We start from the raw sequence: 17,718 nt of genomic DNA, 5'->3' as shown, positions 1-17,718 counted from the left end.
TGTTTGGCTGGCGAGGCAGTGGCACAGGCTGCAGTGACACAGGCTGCCCAGGGGAGTGTCAGAGTCACCGCCCCGGAGGTGGTCAATAAACGTGTAGATGTGGCACCGAGGAACACTGTTACCGGGCACGTTGGCTGGACTGGCCGAACTCGGAGGTCTTTTCCAACCTCGGTGATTCTATGAGTCTAAAAGTTTAACACTTCAAAGAAACACAAGTCGCTACGAGCACCGGTGAGCCGCACATCCCACCTCTCCCTCCTCCAGACCCCCCAAAGCGGATCCCGCATCAAACCCCCATCCCCTTCCAGCAACCGGGACATGCTCAGTGCTGACGGCGGCGCTCCTCCCCCGCCTGACCCGGATACAGACGGGCTGAGCTCCGCTCCGCCCCGGCCCGCTGGGAGCTGGAGCCGGCCGGTCCCGCAGTAGCGGAGCGAGCCGAGCCATGGGATCGCAGTGAACGCCCGGCATCGCCCCGCTGCGCCCGGCCATGGCGCCTATGGGGATCCGCCTGTCGCCGTTAGGCATGGCCGTGTTCTGCCTGCTGGGGCTGGGCGTCCTCTACCACCTCTACTCCGGCTTTCTAGCCGGCCGCTTCGCCTTCTTCATGCTGAGCGAGCCGGCGGCGGGCGGGCCCGACGGACCCCGTGGTTCGGCAGTGGACCTGCGGGAGCTGCTGGCCGTGTCCGTGCTGGCGGCCGTGAGGGGCGGCGAGGAGGTGCGGCGGGTCCGGGAGGGCAACGTGCTGAACGAGAAGGCCAAGGGGAAGACGAGAGAGGGGGCCGAGGAGAAGCTGACGAGCGGAGACCTGCTTTCCAATCGCCGCATGTATCACCTGCTGAGGGCCGCCTTCCCCACCGTGCAGGTAGGTGGGTGCTGCCTGCTGCCGCCGCTCGGGGAGCGACACGTGTCATCGTCCGGCTGGGGATGGGGAGCAGGAAACTTGCCTTTTTCCTGACTTATTATTTGGAGGTTGAATCCTCGTCGTGTGTGTTAGGAGGGTGAGGAGTGCGGTGACACCGTAGGTCCAAGCCCTTCTCGCTCCTCTGACTCTGTATGTACACATTTAGTCAGTCTTCAGTGCCTGGATAGAGGTTGCTTCGGGTGTGTGTCTGTCCTTAAAGTGCTGTACAGACTGTGGCTGCTTGAAGTAACACATTATGATCCCTCTGTAGGAGGAGGGACTGTGTTTGTGTAGGTATAAGGGCTCTCTGTGTTAACTGAAGGCTGGGGATTTGCTTTGGGCTTAAAGCAGTGCCTGCTCTGTGTGTGGCTGCCTGTGTGAGCCCCTCTCAGATGATGTTCTGACATGGGTCTTTTCTCCTTGATGGATATGAATATCGAACTTTTTCTGCTTAAAAAACAGTGTTCCTCTGTATTTTCCAAGTAGACAGCATTTCCTGCTAGTCCTCAAAAACAGATATGTTCACAAACACTGAAATCAATCACGTGTGTATACGTCACAGAACCAGGTAAAATTCAGGTGTATGACCTTATCTCCTCCCCAGTTCTCTGCTCCATTAGACAGAATGAGCTTGAGAGTTGAGGAGGATGAGGAAGAGTGAGTTTGACAAATCCTTCAGATGATTTAATGTTACTAAGTCTGACAAGCCACCTCTAGGATAATTAAAGTACATGATCTGAAAAATAACACCTTCTCTTTTTATGTATGTAAGAAATATCTACCAAACTGTATATGCTGTCTCAGGCTGTAGCATGCTGAAGTGGTGAGGCTCTGGCACAGAGAGGTACACTGTGGATGCCTCAACCCTGGAGGTGTACAAGGCCAATTTGGATGGGGCCCTGGGCAACCTGATCTGGTGCCTGATTTAGTGGCTGGCAACCCTGCCCACAAAGGAGGATTGGAACTGAAAGAGCTTTGAGATCCCATTCAACTCAAGCTGTTCTATGATAAGTATTTGTCCAAACCAAAATAACGATTAAAAATAACACCCTTTTTTGCTGCATGTGTGTTAGAGAACAAAATTCTCAGGTGTAAAGACAAGATCATCAGTAATTCTGTTATGTTCCTCTTGCATCCTCTGTTTTAACTTCCTCAGGCCTGTCATTTGTGTTGATAACAGTATGAGGGCTACATGGGGTTTTCTGAGAAGTCTTTCATGTGAAGCAATAAAGCCGCAGCCTTATCTCCAAGTACAGATGGACACTCTGGTTTATAAATTGTTGCTCAAGTCAAATAGAAACTGTTTGTGCTTGAGAAGACAGTGGTTACAAAACAAACCGTCACACAAAAACTGAAAGAATTCAACAAATTTTTTTGAGTAAAGCAAAATATTTGCATTGTGGAAGCCCTGAGCTTAAAGGGTATCTCAACGTTAAGCTGATGACAAAGCATGGCTTTCCAGTGTTTAAAAATAACTATGGGGAGAAGTCATTTGTCTGAAATGAACTGAAGTCAGTGAGCAGTTGTGGATGTCCTGTATCATGCTGCTCGGCAGGGCACAAAATGTGCAGTCTGTCTGAAGTACAGCTTCTCCTAAGGCTTGGTTATGAAGAGAATAGAGAAAGAGCTAGGCTGTCATGTTTTATATATGTATATATAAATTTGAGGGGAAGAAGGGGGAAAAAATGATGAATAGACAAAGAAAATGTTTTGGAAGTAAAGCTGTTTTCATTTACAGATTAACTCCACTGGTTACGTTACCATTTCAGTTTGATACAAATGAGCTTATTTGCATCAATTCATGAGCAAAAGCTGTTGCAGCAAGGTTAGATGAGGTGGAAGAGCAGCAGATCAATTCAGTTTTATGTCTACTTAGGAAATGGAACAGTACTGAGTATTGTTGTTATACCCCTCAGGAACAGGTACAGGGAAGTGGCAAGTCCTTGCCAACTCACATATTACCCAGAATTGTCTCCACGTAATCAAATTCAAACAATGCACATTTGCATCTCCTGTGAAGCTTGTGTGTGCAGGTGACTTCAAAATGCATTTCATGGTCCAATATACACAATGGTTTCTCTTGATGAAGTCTTCAACTGCAGTCATGGGCTTGAGACTTACCCTCAGAAGTGTTGTCTTCTTGTATTTGCTTGTCGTGCTAAGAAATAGTCAGGGATCTGATCCAACTAAAATCATCTCCTCTGCTTCTTTCTACTTTATTCTCCTTTTCTGGGTTACTTCGCTATTTGTTTTTTTTTTCTTTTTTTTTATTGGTTGTTTCTCCATGCAGCTCAATTTATTCCTTGTCCAGTGTTTATGAAATAAGGACTGGGATGGGAATTGGGTGAAGGCTTTAAGGTGATGCTCAAGCCAGCCCTGATAAAGGGTTCAGAGAGTGGAGTGGAGAACCTGTGATTCCAAATCCAGTTGGAAACTGGCAAAAAGCCTAGATATGCTCTGCCTGGAAGAGCTGCTCTCTTTGAAGAGGTGACTTGTTCAGGAGTTTCAGTAATGTTACCCACTACAGGAGCTTCTCTGAGCACAACCTATCAGGGTTTTCTGTTTTGACAGTGCTGCCTGTGCGGAGGTTGGTGTTGGGAGCTTGATATCTGAAGGCATCCAAGGTAAAAAGTGTAAAATAACTTAAGAATACTCTGCTTTGCATTGCGGCCCTACTGACAGCCTGCATCAGCACATCTGAAGGAACAGTGTGCTTACGCAAAGGGGTGGGAATGATTTACTAGGGAGGTGCATTCTCCTTAAACCTGAGCTTTGGCCAAAGTCCTGTCCTCACATTGAAAAAGCCAGTTTTAAAGCGGCACACACAATTCTGCTTTTTTGCTTCTGCACTATGCTACCATGACTTTCATAGGACGCAGATTTCAGTCTTGCTGACTCAGATAGGCTCTCTCACTTCTTAGGCTGTTTGTGCTTATTTATTTTTGACCAGTACTTTGATATTTTTGCTCTCCAGTTGTGCCAGCTGTGTGTCTTGTTTCCTGGTGTGAATACTGAGCAAAGAAATACCCTTATTTTCTTCTTGATTTATTGTGACTATGATGGAAATCAAGTCTTCTATTACAAGCCTTTCCCTTCAAGCATCTTTTCATTGGTCTTGACACTGCCCTGAACCTAATGGTTCTTCTATCTATTTAGAATAGAGTAGAATCATAGAATCCTTAGAGCTGGAAGGGGTTTCTAAAGGTCATTTAGTCCAACTCCCCTTCCCTGAACAGGGACATGCATAGTTAGAACAGTTGCCCAAAGCCTGGTCCAGCTTAGCCTTGAATGTCTCCATGGACGGGGCATCTGCCATTACTCTGGGCAGCCCATTCCAGTGCCTCACCACCCTCACTGTAAAATAAATAAATAATTTTTTCTTATATATAATGTAAGTCTATTCTCTTTGCGCTTGAATCCATTTCCCCTTATTCTATCACCACAGACCCTGCAACAGAGTCTGTCCCCTTCTTCCCTGTAGCTCCCCTTTAGGTACTGAAAGGCTGCAATCAGGAGCCTTCTCTTCTCCAGGCTGAACAGCCCCAGCTCTTCCCAGTTAGGACAGATAAGAACGTCAGTTCAAGTTTGTGCATGGTAATGCTGGAATCAGGCATCAGTGTTTGAAAATGGGGATCTATTAATGTGTTGGTTTTACTTTTAATGAGCTATTTCTATATGTTAATTACTTTTTTTTTAATTTTTTTTTTTTAAGTTTGATGCCTCTAAGCACTCCTTTTTATGTTGTTTTGATTTTTTTGTTTCCATCAACCTGAAATACCTTCTAGCTTTAAACCTACTGTTTGTGGATTTCTGACCTCAGTATCAACTGCCTTACAAAACTGGAACCTCAGTTAAGATGGCAAGTTCTGCATCTGATAAGCAATTCAGTGGGGTAAGATAGGAATGTCAAAGAACTAGATCTTAAGAATTAAATGCTACTTAGATTTCAGAAGGATTCTGGTGCTCTCCAGCATAAACACAGTAATTTGTTTCTTCATGTTGGAAGAAAGGCTTTAAGAACGTTGACATTCTTTTGACCATCACGATCGTAGTGATTACAAGCATATTTGTAAGTAAAGCAAGAAGCACGAATGTTAATCTGTGTTCTCATCAGTAGGTGTTGGCTGAGCATGCACTTTTTCATATGGGTTTTACCTGATGCTCGTTGACTCTTGCTGACTCTGTACCTAAAATGAAATTAAACCCCCCGACTTTATGGTACCAGCCTCTGTGATGGTATCTCTGCAGGTATAATTACCAGTAGCACTGTGCGTGCAGCTGAGCTATCTGGTCTATCAGCTGAGCACCTGGAGCTCTGTGCTGGTGCTGTGCTTCATAGACCACAATGCTTCTTGGAGCTGCTGTGTATGTGCATTTCTCTGCTCCTGTGTGGCTGGGGTCTAAGGTTGACAAGTAATGCTGTGGCGTTCACAACAAGCCAGTCATTCCTTTCTTTCTGTTGAACTTCTGTCTGTGCACAACTGTGAATGTGAATTTTGTGATGTCTTGAAACAATTTGTGAACTGAGAAAGGAGTGACTTAATTACTTCTATTGCTCTTAGGTTTTAGTTGTTTCAACAGGTACGTGACTTTTGTAATCCACACAATTTCCTCTGCTGTGTTTCTGTTGTTTTTACCAACTTCTATTCACTGTAAGTCAGGAGAGGTGAAATTGTTACCTGATACGTGTTTACCACATGTGAAAACCTGTTAGCTGCTTAATGACCAAAGCCATAGAATGTGTTTTCATGAGCATTAGCTGTGCTTTATGATACTTAGGCAACTCTATATTCTTTGTGTGCTCTCTCATCGTATACTTGTCATTAAAATTAATGAAGATGTAGTTGATGGGAGGGAGCTCCAGAGCTTCTGCCTGTCTGGACTTAGCTTCTTTAAAAATGCCTGCCTCCTTTATCCCTGTTGTGACATTATTATATCTTACTTTCAAATGAGTGTCAGTGTAACCTTATTGTATAATATACATTTATTTGCATTGCATTCTTATATATTATTATTAAAATGTATACTTAATTAACAAAAACAATTGTTAATAAGAAATTTAGTTGGAGGACCATTTCGTTTCACAAAGCCTTTTCTTTCCTTTTGTAACAAAGTGTACCCCACTTAAACTCGAGTGGACCCTTTCTGAAAGGCATGGTGGGAAGCCTACCTGCAAAGGTAGTTTAAAGCTTAAAGACATCTTAAATAGCAGAATCTGATTTAACTTGTGGCATAACAAACCTAGCTGAAAGCTTGTTAGCTGTCTGCTGAGGCAAACAATGCAGTAGTATTTTGATTTCTAGTTTTTTCTCTCTTTTCAGTGTCAATTGCCAGAAGCTTTCAGAGAGCAGCTTTAACTTGTAGTGGGAATTGCTGCCTGTCACCCTCAAGGTCTAAAGCTGGAAGGGAGGGATCAGGGTGGCCATTGCTGCAGGTGAACTGAGTCTTGGTGTGAATGTTGTTACTACCTTCTACAGCAGACTCTGAAGGCCATTTCTCAACCAATACAACTAGACAGATACTTTTCTCTGTTACTGCAAATGAAGTGCTTTCACTGCTGCTTGTTCACCTGGAGGTTTTTCTGTTATGCTGCTGCAGAAGGCATATTTGTCCACCATGACTTGTTGACTGGATTTCTACTGTGAGAGATTTTGGCACCTGATCGTAGAGTTTGCATGTATACAGATGCTGCAAGAAAATGAGGCAGCTTTCCCCTGTGGTATGCTCGAGGGAAAAGTCAGCAACTGAGCAAACAAAGGTAAAAACAGCCTGACCTTCGTTGTGTGGGAATGTGCTCCTCCTCAGAGCAGGGTGGTGTGGGAGGTGTGCGGCTGTGCGAGGGCAGCTTTGGTAAATGGAGTGAACGCAAAGGCTGCTGAGGGAACCCTCTGAACACTGGCCTCTATGAAGTCTAACCAAGTAACTGATCACTTGAATCACCTGAATACAAATAGCAAAGTTCAGTTTGAATCTTAGGTGTGTTTAATGCAAGTGTTGCATGATGGTTGGTGAGTTGACTCTGTGTGTTAAGCAGAGTTGATGCCCTAAGAAAATCGAAAAGCAAAGTAAAAAACCTGTTAGTGTTTTGCTAATGTTCTTGTGTGCTGCTTCATCTATCTGGGTCTTTGGGCGTTTTGGTTCATGTTCCAGTTTGAATCTCTGGAGTTACCCATTTAGCTGATCTCTCTGTTCTTGAACTGTTGTACCTGGAATATCCTTGTATTCATATTCTGACTTTTACATTTTGTTGTTACCTGAACTGTCCTATTTATGTTGAGTAGTTTTTGATTTTAATAATACAGGTGGGATAGTAATTGTTTTTTATTGTAATAAAAAAGCATCAGGATTAGGATCTGAGAGCACTTAATTACCAGATAGGGATCTAAAAGACCTTCAGGAATAAACACATGTAAGATGGATTGCTATTTAAATCTGACTCTTAGGAGTAGGTGATAGCAAGTGTACAAACTTGAAACTTTATAGTTAGGTACCAGTTGGAGAGTATGTTGCTTTGGCTTTCAAGCTTTGGCTTAAACATTTAGCATTGTGGTTGTTATCTATGATAGCTGAAGACTGTGTCCTCCTGGCTCAAGCTCTGCTCAAGTGAGGACATCATTGGTAGGGTGCTGGGCCCATGGCCAGCTGGCTGCTGAGTATCACCAAGAAGGAGATTCCCAGCCACTGGGCAAAATCTCCAGGGCATCTCAGAGAAAGAAAAATGTGAGTCACGAAGTTCATACTACCACATCCTCAGAACCAAAAGCCACTTGTTGATATGGGATTTGGCACTGGAGGTGTCTTTAATTCCAAAGATGCAAAGCAGTACCTCAAATCAGCTGCAATAGCGTTTTAATTTCAGAACTTAGCCTTTGAAACCAGAAATCTCAGCAGTGAGTACTATACAAATCTCTAATTTCACTGTAATGTAATAACAAGTGTAACAAGAGGTTTCTTTGCTTTTTTTATGGGATTGATTCCAACTCTTGTAACTTTTTTGGAAGCAGCCTTTGTTCTGCGCATTATTGAGGAAATACGTTTTGTTGGCTATTTTTTTTTCCTTTCCTTTTTAAAATGTGATTTCTTACGGAGGTGCATGATATGCTATAGCAGAACTTGAACTGCCTGGAGGTTGTGTTGAGCCTGCCAAGTCTGTGAAACTACTTGTTTTGACTCTGCAGAACTGTTCCGCCTGGGGAAAACACAATCGTCAGGTTGATAGTACAATGACAGATGTTTAATTTGTAAATGTCACGGCAACTTTAAGGGATCTGCTTGGCATGTAGTGCTTCAAATACTGGTTTTACATGAAAAGACAGCTGTGACGTGTGGCTGGGGATGCTGCTTGCTTCCTTATTCTTCAGTCCTCTTGAACAAGATGCCCTTAACCCTTTGCTAATAATCTTTTACAGCTGAGGTGTGTGTGATGTCTTGGCATGCAAATCCAGTGAAAATCCTACTGATACAAAGTCTGTTACATTCAAACACAGAATTATGGAAATATGGAAGGCTCTTTTAAAGGTTACCTAGCCCAGCTCCCATACAATGTCAGGGACATCTACAGCTATGTCAGGTTGCTCAGAGCCTCTTTCAGCCTGACCTAATCTGATCACTTCTTTATTTTTGCTATTATTTCAATGTCACTTATGTATGACATCTATAATAGGAAGTTTATTTTAGTTAAAGGTTATTCATCTGCTCTAGCAATTAGGTGTCTGGATCCAAGCTACTATGGTTGTAGACTCCTTCTGTAGTCAGTAAGGTGAAATAGGTGGCTGTAGGTGGTAGACACCTTGCATCCCATGTCTGCTTGATGTTTTGGTGTGGCTGGACGTCAGAACTAATCAATGCAGCATCCCTTTAGAATTGCATTAGATTTAGCTTGCCTTTAAACTAGCATTTCTAATATTCTGGAATGTCTTAAATCCAAGTTGAATATACTTCAGGCATTTAAAAAACACATCTGAGCAACAAGCTTCGTTGTTCTACTGAATAATTAGTGGACTGATGCATTTCTGAAGGCTTCTTATAGGCTAAAGCACAAAAGATGTAGTAACAGTGCCTTCCTTTTTACTGTCAGTAGAAAGAACAAAGAGGTACCAGTCTCCTGATGTAGCTGAGGTGCTAAAAGGGAATGAGTTGTATTTATCTGAATTCCATTTGGCCCTGCCTTTGTTCATTTATATTACAGCTCTCCTGTAAACCATGCATGAAATTGTAGCAAGCTAGTATGTGTGGACTGAGGCAGGTTTACCCATATAACCCTGCACAAATAACTGTGGGGTCATTTGTTTTGTAGTGTAAGGTATCATTATGTACAGTATTCTGTGTCAAACGAATCTGCTGTGATTCAGTACTATCATATTACTTCAACTGAAATGAAACTGTACTGGGTTTTGCTGAATGTTCATCCCTTCAGCAGAATGGGGTCATGTGTTGCACTAAGGTACTGAGCTCTGTTCTCCATTCTGAAATGGGCAGTCTCCACTGAGACTGTGGACAGTGGACTCCCTGAGTCCACTCAGTGTGGACTGTGGGACAAGTAGGTTGAGAACAGCCCTATGGAGAAAAACCTCTGGTTGTTTATGGATAAAAAGCTTGACGTGAACCAGCAGTGTGAGCTTGCAGCCTTGAAAGCCAGCTGTACCTGATCTGCATCAAAAAAAGGGGTAGCCAACAGGGCAAGGGAGGGGATTGTTTGTCCCCCTCTGGTTTGCCCTTCTGAGTCTCCAGCTGGAGTATTGAATCAGGCTTGGGGCCCCCAGCACAAGAAAGGTATGAAGTTGTTGGATTATGTCCGGAAGAAAGCTACAAAGATGATCAGAGGGCTGGAGCACCTTTCCTATGAAGACAAGCTGATGGAGGTGGGCTCGTTCAGCCCAGAAAACAGAAAGCACTGGGGAGACTTCATTGTAGCCTTCCAATACTCGAGGGGAGCTTATGAACAGGAGGGAGGTTGACTTTTTAGACTGGCAGATAGTGATAGAACAAGAGGGAACAGCTTTAAGCTGAAAGGGGAGATTTAGGTTCGATGTTAGGAAGAAATTCTTAGGGAGTGGTGAGGCACTGGATCAGAAGAGCTGTGGGTGGCCTGTCCCTGGAGATGTTCGGGATTTGGTTAGATGGGGCTCTGAACAGCTGGATCTAGTGAAATATATCACTGACCATGAGGGGTTTAATTATGTGATTCTATGTAATACTCTGTGTTCAAGAATAAAATTCAGTAGGCCAGACAAGTGACAACAAGGTTAATATTTAACTGCTGTTTATGAATGTTATTTCTGGGTTATCTTAGGTTCTTGGCCTAACTTATCCTAAAGACAGATGAGGAATGTTACTAACTTGTTTATAAAATAAAGTACATCTGGCAGCTGTGTAAAGGTTACATCCAGTTGAGCTGCTTATTGCTAGTAATGATTCAACTTCTGAAGCAGGAATATAACCTAGGATTCTTAATCCCATACAGTCATACAGTCTGCAACGTACTTATTGATAAGAATTGTATGCTTGAATCTTCGTTTACTGGTCAGTGTAAGTACAGTATTAGATCTCTACTGCAGCTGTGTGCTGTACAAGTATCCAGAACTGAATATTCTGCTTGTACTCTTTGAAGCAGCTGCATTTAAATTGCAATTAAAAGATACAATTCTTACAGTGGGAACAATCAATAGGAAGAGATGAAATCAGAATCATGGCGTCCAACTGGTGTGGTTCATGACAAAACCGTGAACTGTGATTCTTTTCATTACTTATTACATGGTGTCAGCAACTTGTCAGTTGCTTAAAAATTGCCAGTTTGTGCTGTTGTACTTCAAGGTGAAGGGAGAAACAGATGCATTCAAGATCATCTAACTTTTTCCACTACTGCAGTTGCTGCATCTGATAAGTCAACGCACCTGCTTTTGTGTTCTTATCACAGATAAACTCTGAGGAACGTGTTGATACATCTGATCAGGAGACAGTCTCTTGGGATCGCAATATTCCTGATGACATAAAAGAAAAAATACAGCCTAAAGAGGTCCCAGCAGAAAGTGTTACTGTCTGGATTGATCCATTAGATGCTACGCAAGAGTACACAGGTATGTAATACTGATGTCTGTCTTTTTACTAGAGATAACATAAAAAGTATTTAAAGTAGCATCTCTTGTTAAAGCGTGCTCTGTCAAAGCTAATGTGTTCCAACTGAATGAATTTTAGAGTGAAATATCTATAGCTGTCAGACCATAGCACTTACTTTTATGGGTACCAACACTGAAATAGCTTAGGAATTCCTTGCAACAAAGTAATTACTAAAATAGATGGTAACTGTCACTTAGGGATTCTGCTGGTATTGCATGTCATGATTTCAGCTATTACTGTGATAACACTGAACTCAGATTATTTTTTTTGTTGTTGTTGTTCCTTTCTGTAAAGGGAAAAATAAATAAATGTGTTTAACTTGATTAAAAAGACTTTTTGTTTTTGACTTTTCAGAAGGATATGTAATTCAGTTTCTCTTTTTCATATGCTTCACATAAGCAGCTTAAGGCAATGCAACTGAAATTGTAGCTGAATATTCTGTTGATACAGTCGCTTATCAGGTGAATGTTCCTCAGTGTTTGATTGTTTCAGTTCTGAAGCAATACAAGTATGGAGCGCAGAAAGGAGAATTTAAGAGATTCTATGAAGATACATACTGCATAAGATAATTATTAGCACTGGCTCTGTCATGAGTATGAGGTGTATCTACTGAAGAAAAAAATCTGGGAAGCTGTGGAGTCTGTGAAGTCTTTTGCTATCTGCAGAGTTATTTGAAGATGCAACAAAGTTATGTAATCACACCAGTTAGAAAGTAGGCTACGCTTCAAAGAGCAATATTTGTATCACGTCAGGTCTGCTTTTTTTTTTCCCCCTGAGTTCTGAACGTCTTTTCATGAACTTTCTTCCTCTCATTTTGCCCACAGAGGATCTTCGGCAGTATGTCACAACAATGGTTTGTGTGGCTGTAAATGGAAAACCAGTAATAGGAGTGATACATAAGCCATTCTCGGCATATACAGGTATCTTTATCCCTTCATGTCTTCCTGATCTCTTCAGTCATGGTGTTAAATAAAATTTGATGTCTGAGAGAAAATCTCTGTATATAAATGAGGAAAGTAGCAGTTAGGTGCAAAAGACCTTGTATCCAGAGTTGTTGGTGTGCTGTGGGACCCCATAGGAAAATACAGCCTGTGTTTAACATAAAAAAATGATTCATTTAAAACAAACAAAAAACAGTAATGGAAAACGTGTTTAACAATTAAGATTTCTATAGGAGTGCTTGTTGCAAACCAAAGAAAATGAAGCCTATATACATGCTGACTGGTCTTATATGTGCTGATAGTCTTTAGTAGAACAGCAGCAGAACTTGGGTTTGTGAAATTACATTCAGGAGCAACAGAGATAAATGAAAGATCTCAATGTTAACTGTTCCTATGTATCAGGCAAGACTGTCTAGGGCAGCCTTATTGAGTATCTGACGTGCTTTATTAAGGCATGTTCCTGGCCTAATTAAGTTGCCAGTACTAATGATGTATGAGTAAAGATAACTTCACATTTGGCACTCTATGGGTATGTGTACTTCTGAATGCTTCAAAGTAGCTTTACTATTCACATCTCATATACTGTACACTTGAAACAAGAATTTCTCTTCTTGTTTTTTCCTTAGGCAATACTGACCTCTACAGTTGTGAAGTTATACAGTAGTTCTTACACAGAAACTGACTGAATATATGAATTTTTTGTTCTTCTTTGTGCTTTTTGAACACTTAATATTTTGTGCTAAATATTTTACCTTCTTCAAATATGAATCTAATCTTCAGTCATAGAATGACAGAATCACCAAGGTTGAAAAAAACCTCTAAGATCATCCAGTTCAGCTGTCCACTTATCAACCAGTGTTTTCCACTAAGCCATGTTGTTTAAGTATGTGCTGTATTTTAGTATTCTTTAAGTATCCAGAAGGGCTTATTGGACTGTATTTTCTAAGTATTAACATGTATGTAAATAAGTGTTTTTCAGCACTGTAATTTTGAGGATTAACTCTATTAAAAATTAGCCAAATGTGACATGTTCAGACATGGCATCAGATGAAATGCAATTAATTCTGTCATTCTGTGTGAAAAGTATTCATTTTCCAAGCTGGAAGTAACAGAATGTTGTGAGTAGAATTGCTCCTAATAGTACCACACCAGTACAAAGCAATGAAAAAGTCACTATTGTCATTACACACAGCTCTGTCTGTTGCTGTACAATCTGGCCCTTTACTGAGATGAAATTGCTGCTTAGTCTGCTAGGTAAATGTTAAATTAGTGGTTAGGAGATGCCACCTACCAAGCTTGGCTTTGAACTGCATGATGGAATAGGTAGTAGGTTGCATATTCTAAATTCTGTCCTCCAAAACACCCTATCAAAAGTTTTTGCTTCCTTCGTTAGTATTGTTACCCTTTGTGGAAAAAGAACATAAGGTAACGATTTTGCTGCCTTCTTTGAAGGGTCATTAGGTTTTTGGTTTTTACTAAAGAATTGTTTGAGGAATAATTGGATCTAGGTCTGCCTCAGAAATATCTTCTAACTTCAGTGATTTTTCAGTTGCAAGTTGCAAATTTGTTGGGATTTGTTTCCTCCTTATTTTTAATTTGAAAGCATGATACAGGAGTAGAGCATATGCATGAAGCTGTGTGTGGAGCTGTTTCTTTTTCTTCTGTGCTCCTGTGCACGTGTGGACTTCCTTCAGTCAATCTTAAATTTTGCTCTTCCAGCAGAAAACTGAGTTACTTCAGTCTTCTCCAAAGTGTTCTTTTATCTGTACACTTAACAGAGATAACTATTCATAAAGCTTAGTAGCATTTCTTTTTCTCTTGTAGCCTGGGCAATGGTGGATGGTGGGTCAAGCGTAAAAGCTCGTTCCTTCTACAATGAGAAAACTCCCAGAATTATTGTATCCCGCTCCCATGCAGGAAAAGTGGAGCAGGTTGCACGACAGACTTTTGGAAATAAGACTGTGATAATCCCCGCTGGTGGAGCAGGTTTGGTTCTTTAAACATTCTATATGTTTTACCGCTTTCAAACTACTTAAAAGGGATAGGCATTATTAGACAAAAGGAAATAAGTGTGACACCATTAAAGATTCATACTATTGCTTTCATTTACATCAGAACAGAAAAGTTTTGTAACTGAAGGCCATTGCTATCTGTCCTATATTCAGCCCAAGGAGCTTTTAGCTACATTTCATAACATTACACAATATCCTTTTGCATCTTACTGGCATAATGCAAATATGTGAAATATATTGTTTCACTGGTGTGAAGCAATGGCTGTTTTTAGATCTGAAAAATCCATACAAAATTTGAAATTTACAGAAGTGTATCTTTTTAAGTCTTTAACGTGAAAAGCTAGAGAAGATGATCTTGTTCAGGTTCTTGACAGTGAATCTAAATGAATTTTCCTATGACAGAGATGATGAAAGTGTAGCTAATTATATTAGATCTCCTGGGCTTAACTCTGTAAATGAAGGATAGGTTTAACAAAACAAAAACAACTGGTTGAACAGTTGAAATTTTTTTTGTTAAATCTCTGTAAAATAAAGAAAAGCATGCTATTTTAAGTGATAACTTTGCACTGTGTGACAGGTGATAGACATAAATGGCCCTGGACTAAGTTGCTGTGACAAAGAGTGGTGTATATCTATGCATTTGTAATAAAAAGCCAGGAAAAGTAGACTTCACTCTAATATAGTAAGGAATAAATATTTGAATGAAAGAGCAAAACTATATGTAAGTTTATAGTTTAGTTTAATAATGTGTCTAAATAAGTCTATGGTAACACATTGGTAAGGACTGTCTAGAGTCAATCTTGAGGAAGTGTTTTTTTTTGTTCTTGTGGGTTTTTTATTTCAATGTTCTTTATAGGTCAGATGGCAGGCAGGTTTATTGGTGCTTTCAGTTTTGTACTGGACTGGCAGGATATATAGTTCATGATGTCACTTTCCTGTATTTTGCATGTGCAAGTTATTAACACTGTTAGATTTTTCCTTTGTGTGGAATTGGAAAATGTGGTTTAACTTTCTTATTCTGAACAATTATTGTAGGTTACAAAGTGCTGGCTCTCCTCGACGTGGCTGAAAAGAATCAAGAAGAAGCTGATGTGTATATCCATGTCACCTATATTAAGAAGTGGGACATATGTGCTGGAAATGCAGTGCTGAGAGCGTTAGGTGGCCATATGACTACTCTGACGGGCGAAGAAATTAGTTACACTGGCTCAGATGGCAATGAGGGAGGACTCATAGCCAGTATCAACATGGACCATAAAGCACTGATTGAAAAACTTCCAGATCTGGAAAAAACATCACACAAATAAACGTGGTTGCTGGAGAAATATCAGTCATGCTTTTGTAGCCTCCAGATGCTCTGTCTAAAAAAGCAGGTTTGAAAACTTGCTGGGAAAGATGCACAGCAAAGCAGTTTGGTGTGGTTATGGGGACTGTATCATGCATCGGGTTTCTTCAGTGGTGGTATTTGAAAACAAACAAAAATCAGCAACAATAATAATAAGCAGAAGTAGGAAGAGGACTGACTGCCTCACACCTCAGTTTCTGTGTCTTTTTTTTCTTTTGGGCTGTTTTCATGCAGTTCTTACACTCAAGGCGCATATGCATTACGTAGTTGTGAACATGGGTGATTTAAAGAAAAACCTGAGTTGATTCATAAAATAACCTAAGTAGTTCTCACAGGAATTGCTTGGAAGCTTTTTTACATCATGTTACTGTAGTTTTGGCAACTCCGTAATTAATTAGGTAGAAACAAAGATTGATTTATGTGGGTGTTTGATTTATGTAAACAATCTAGCAGGAAAGATGACCCAGTGTTCTCTACTCCTTGAACAGAAAGCACAAGAAGATTGACACAAATGTATATGCTGCAAGAGTCTCTACCTTCTGATAGAGTGGTCCTCTTTCTGCCTTTAAAGGGTGAGGAGGGGGAAAGTTCTGTACTATTTTGACTTCTTCCTGAAGATTTAAACCAGTTTGATTCAGATGAGTTGTGAATATCACTCTTTTATTAATCAGAATAATTATTTCCATGTACCTTTTTAAAAGAAAGCAATGCTTCCTTGTATAGTTTTTAAACTGTTAATTCTTGTCCTTGCTGACTTCTTTGTACAGTGTTGAAGAAGCATGCTAGCGTTTCCTCTGATGTAGGTCTTGTTTGTCATTGGATGTTTGTACTTACAGAAGCACCCTCTTCAGTACCTCTTTATTTTGCTTTATTCCACCTTTGGTTATTGTCATATGGAATGAGCGTGGCTGTTTGGTTGATTCCTATTACAACATGAGCTAAAAGTAGCACTTATTTTATTTCTAGAGCTCCCAAAGTGACTTTCTGTCTTCTTAGGTTAAGGGACATTCTTTTCTGCTGTTCTTGGGCCATCCCAAATTACTTACGGTTACTTAATTTATACATATGTAGACTGTTTTCTGTTAACTTGAGCCTATTCGAGCAAGCTTGAAGAACAAGTGACACTTGAAGTCCAGCAGAATCCACAAAACCTTGCTGAAAAAATGTTGTTTGTGAGTCCAACTTACACAGAATAGAACCTGAGCTCTTTGATACTAAGTGGTTAATTTTAGAGTACTTCTAAAATGGGTGGTCTTGTATGTACAGGAATGTAACCATTGGTTTTGTTGTTCTGTGCCACCCCTCCAAAGGGATTTTAGAAAGTTATACCTGTTATTTTAATTATCAGTAGGCTCCCATTTCTTCTCGCAAAAACTAAAATTCTTAATTAATACAGCTGTTTCAGTGTGACTTTCTAAACCAAATTCTCGTATTTGTTTTTATCTTAACTTCTTTTTTCACCATCCCTCTGTTCTGATGGAAAAAGAGGTTTTTCTCCTTATGCCAGTTGTGGAGTGTGCCACAGTACATCTTTTAATGTTCTTGCTTGCTTTTGTGTTTCCAAAAGACCTCCTCAGATGTTTCATAACTACAACTATAGACTTTTAGTTTGTAAACTTACTGGCAAGGCAGACTGGTGCTTATTCTCACTGGCCTTTTAGTACGGGTAGATTTTCTTCAGATAATTTTTTTTTTCCCAAAATTCATCCTGTTGCTGCTGTTTGTGCATAGCTTTTACATGTGTAGATAATATATGAAACCACTTAAATTACAGCTGAAGTTTAATGAACAGCTATATGCTATGATAGAGGAGTGAGTATACCCTTTTAGAAAAGAGGCTGATCTTTTTCATAAACAAACTCAACAAGGTTGAGCTTCCAAACCTCAATGAAAAACAAAAATCCAGGTATTTACCAAGTCTTTAGTAATGTTCTACAAGATTATTGCAGCTTCTCCCCCCACCCCCATTTCATGCTGATAGAAATGGCTTGAAGCCTAACAATAACTTAATTTAAAAAAATAACAATAATAAAAATTAAAAGCTTTAACTACTAAATAGAATTTGGGTGAAAATATAAGCATGAGAAATAGCTGTAATTGGCCTGGTGTTAAAACTTGAGTGTGTCACAGAGCTTGGATGCACAATACTTATGTTAATTAATGTTTGTAGGAGGTGGTTGTTTTAGATTCAGATTGAAAGCATGTATATGTTTACTGTGTGAATACATAACTGCTTTTAGTTTGGGTAGGATTCAGTCACTTCCTTGCATAAGCTGTGAGAAGACAGCTTCAGCGTGAGAAAGGAAAAATTACATTACATGTCCTAAGAGAGCTTTCCTAGGATTTTAGTGGAAGGCATGCAGTGTTTGCCTGAATTATTTTTCCTTAGGAAGCTAAAAA

The 17,718-nt window shown here is 40.4% G+C and overlaps 1 protein-coding gene across 1 annotated transcript; it reads left to right on the top strand.

The window, feature by feature from the left end:
• Window positions 1–366: 366 nt before the first annotated feature.
• On the top strand, window positions 367–15,511 carry BPNT2 (3'(2'), 5'-bisphosphate nucleotidase 2). Its single transcript, XM_015855631.2, has 5 exons — window positions 367–865; window positions 10,821–10,980; window positions 11,845–11,940; window positions 13,786–13,947; window positions 15,009–15,511. The coding sequence occupies exons 1-5, from the start codon at window positions 491–493 to the stop codon at window positions 15,278–15,280; spliced, it is 1,065 nt and encodes a 354-aa protein (XP_015711117.1). The 5' UTR covers window positions 367–490; the 3' UTR covers window positions 15,281–15,511.
• Window positions 15,512–17,718: the final 2,207 nt, after the last annotated feature.

Source organism: Coturnix japonica, chromosome 2 (assembly GCF_001577835.2).
Source record: "Coturnix japonica isolate 7356 chromosome 2, Coturnix japonica 2.1, whole genome shotgun sequence".
NCBI lineage: Eukaryota > Metazoa > Chordata > Aves > Galliformes > Phasianidae > Coturnix > Coturnix japonica.
Note: the sequence above shows the minus strand (reverse complement) of the source record. Positions and strands in the feature narration are given on the sequence as shown.

Excerpts from the sequence above, each read along its gene's own strand:
- BPNT2 (XM_015855631.2), top strand. The coding sequence starts at position 491 with ATGGCGCCTATGGGGATCCGCCTGTCGCCGTTAGGCATGGCCGTGTTC. Across the intron at positions 10,981-11,844 it reads TGCTACGCAAGAGTACACAG|AGGATCTTCGGCAGTATGTC; the intron begins GTATGTAATACT and ends TTTTGCCCACAG. Across the intron at positions 13,948-15,008 it reads AATCCCCGCTGGTGGAGCAG|GTTACAAAGTGCTGGCTCTC; the intron begins GTTTGGTTCTTT and ends CAATTATTGTAG.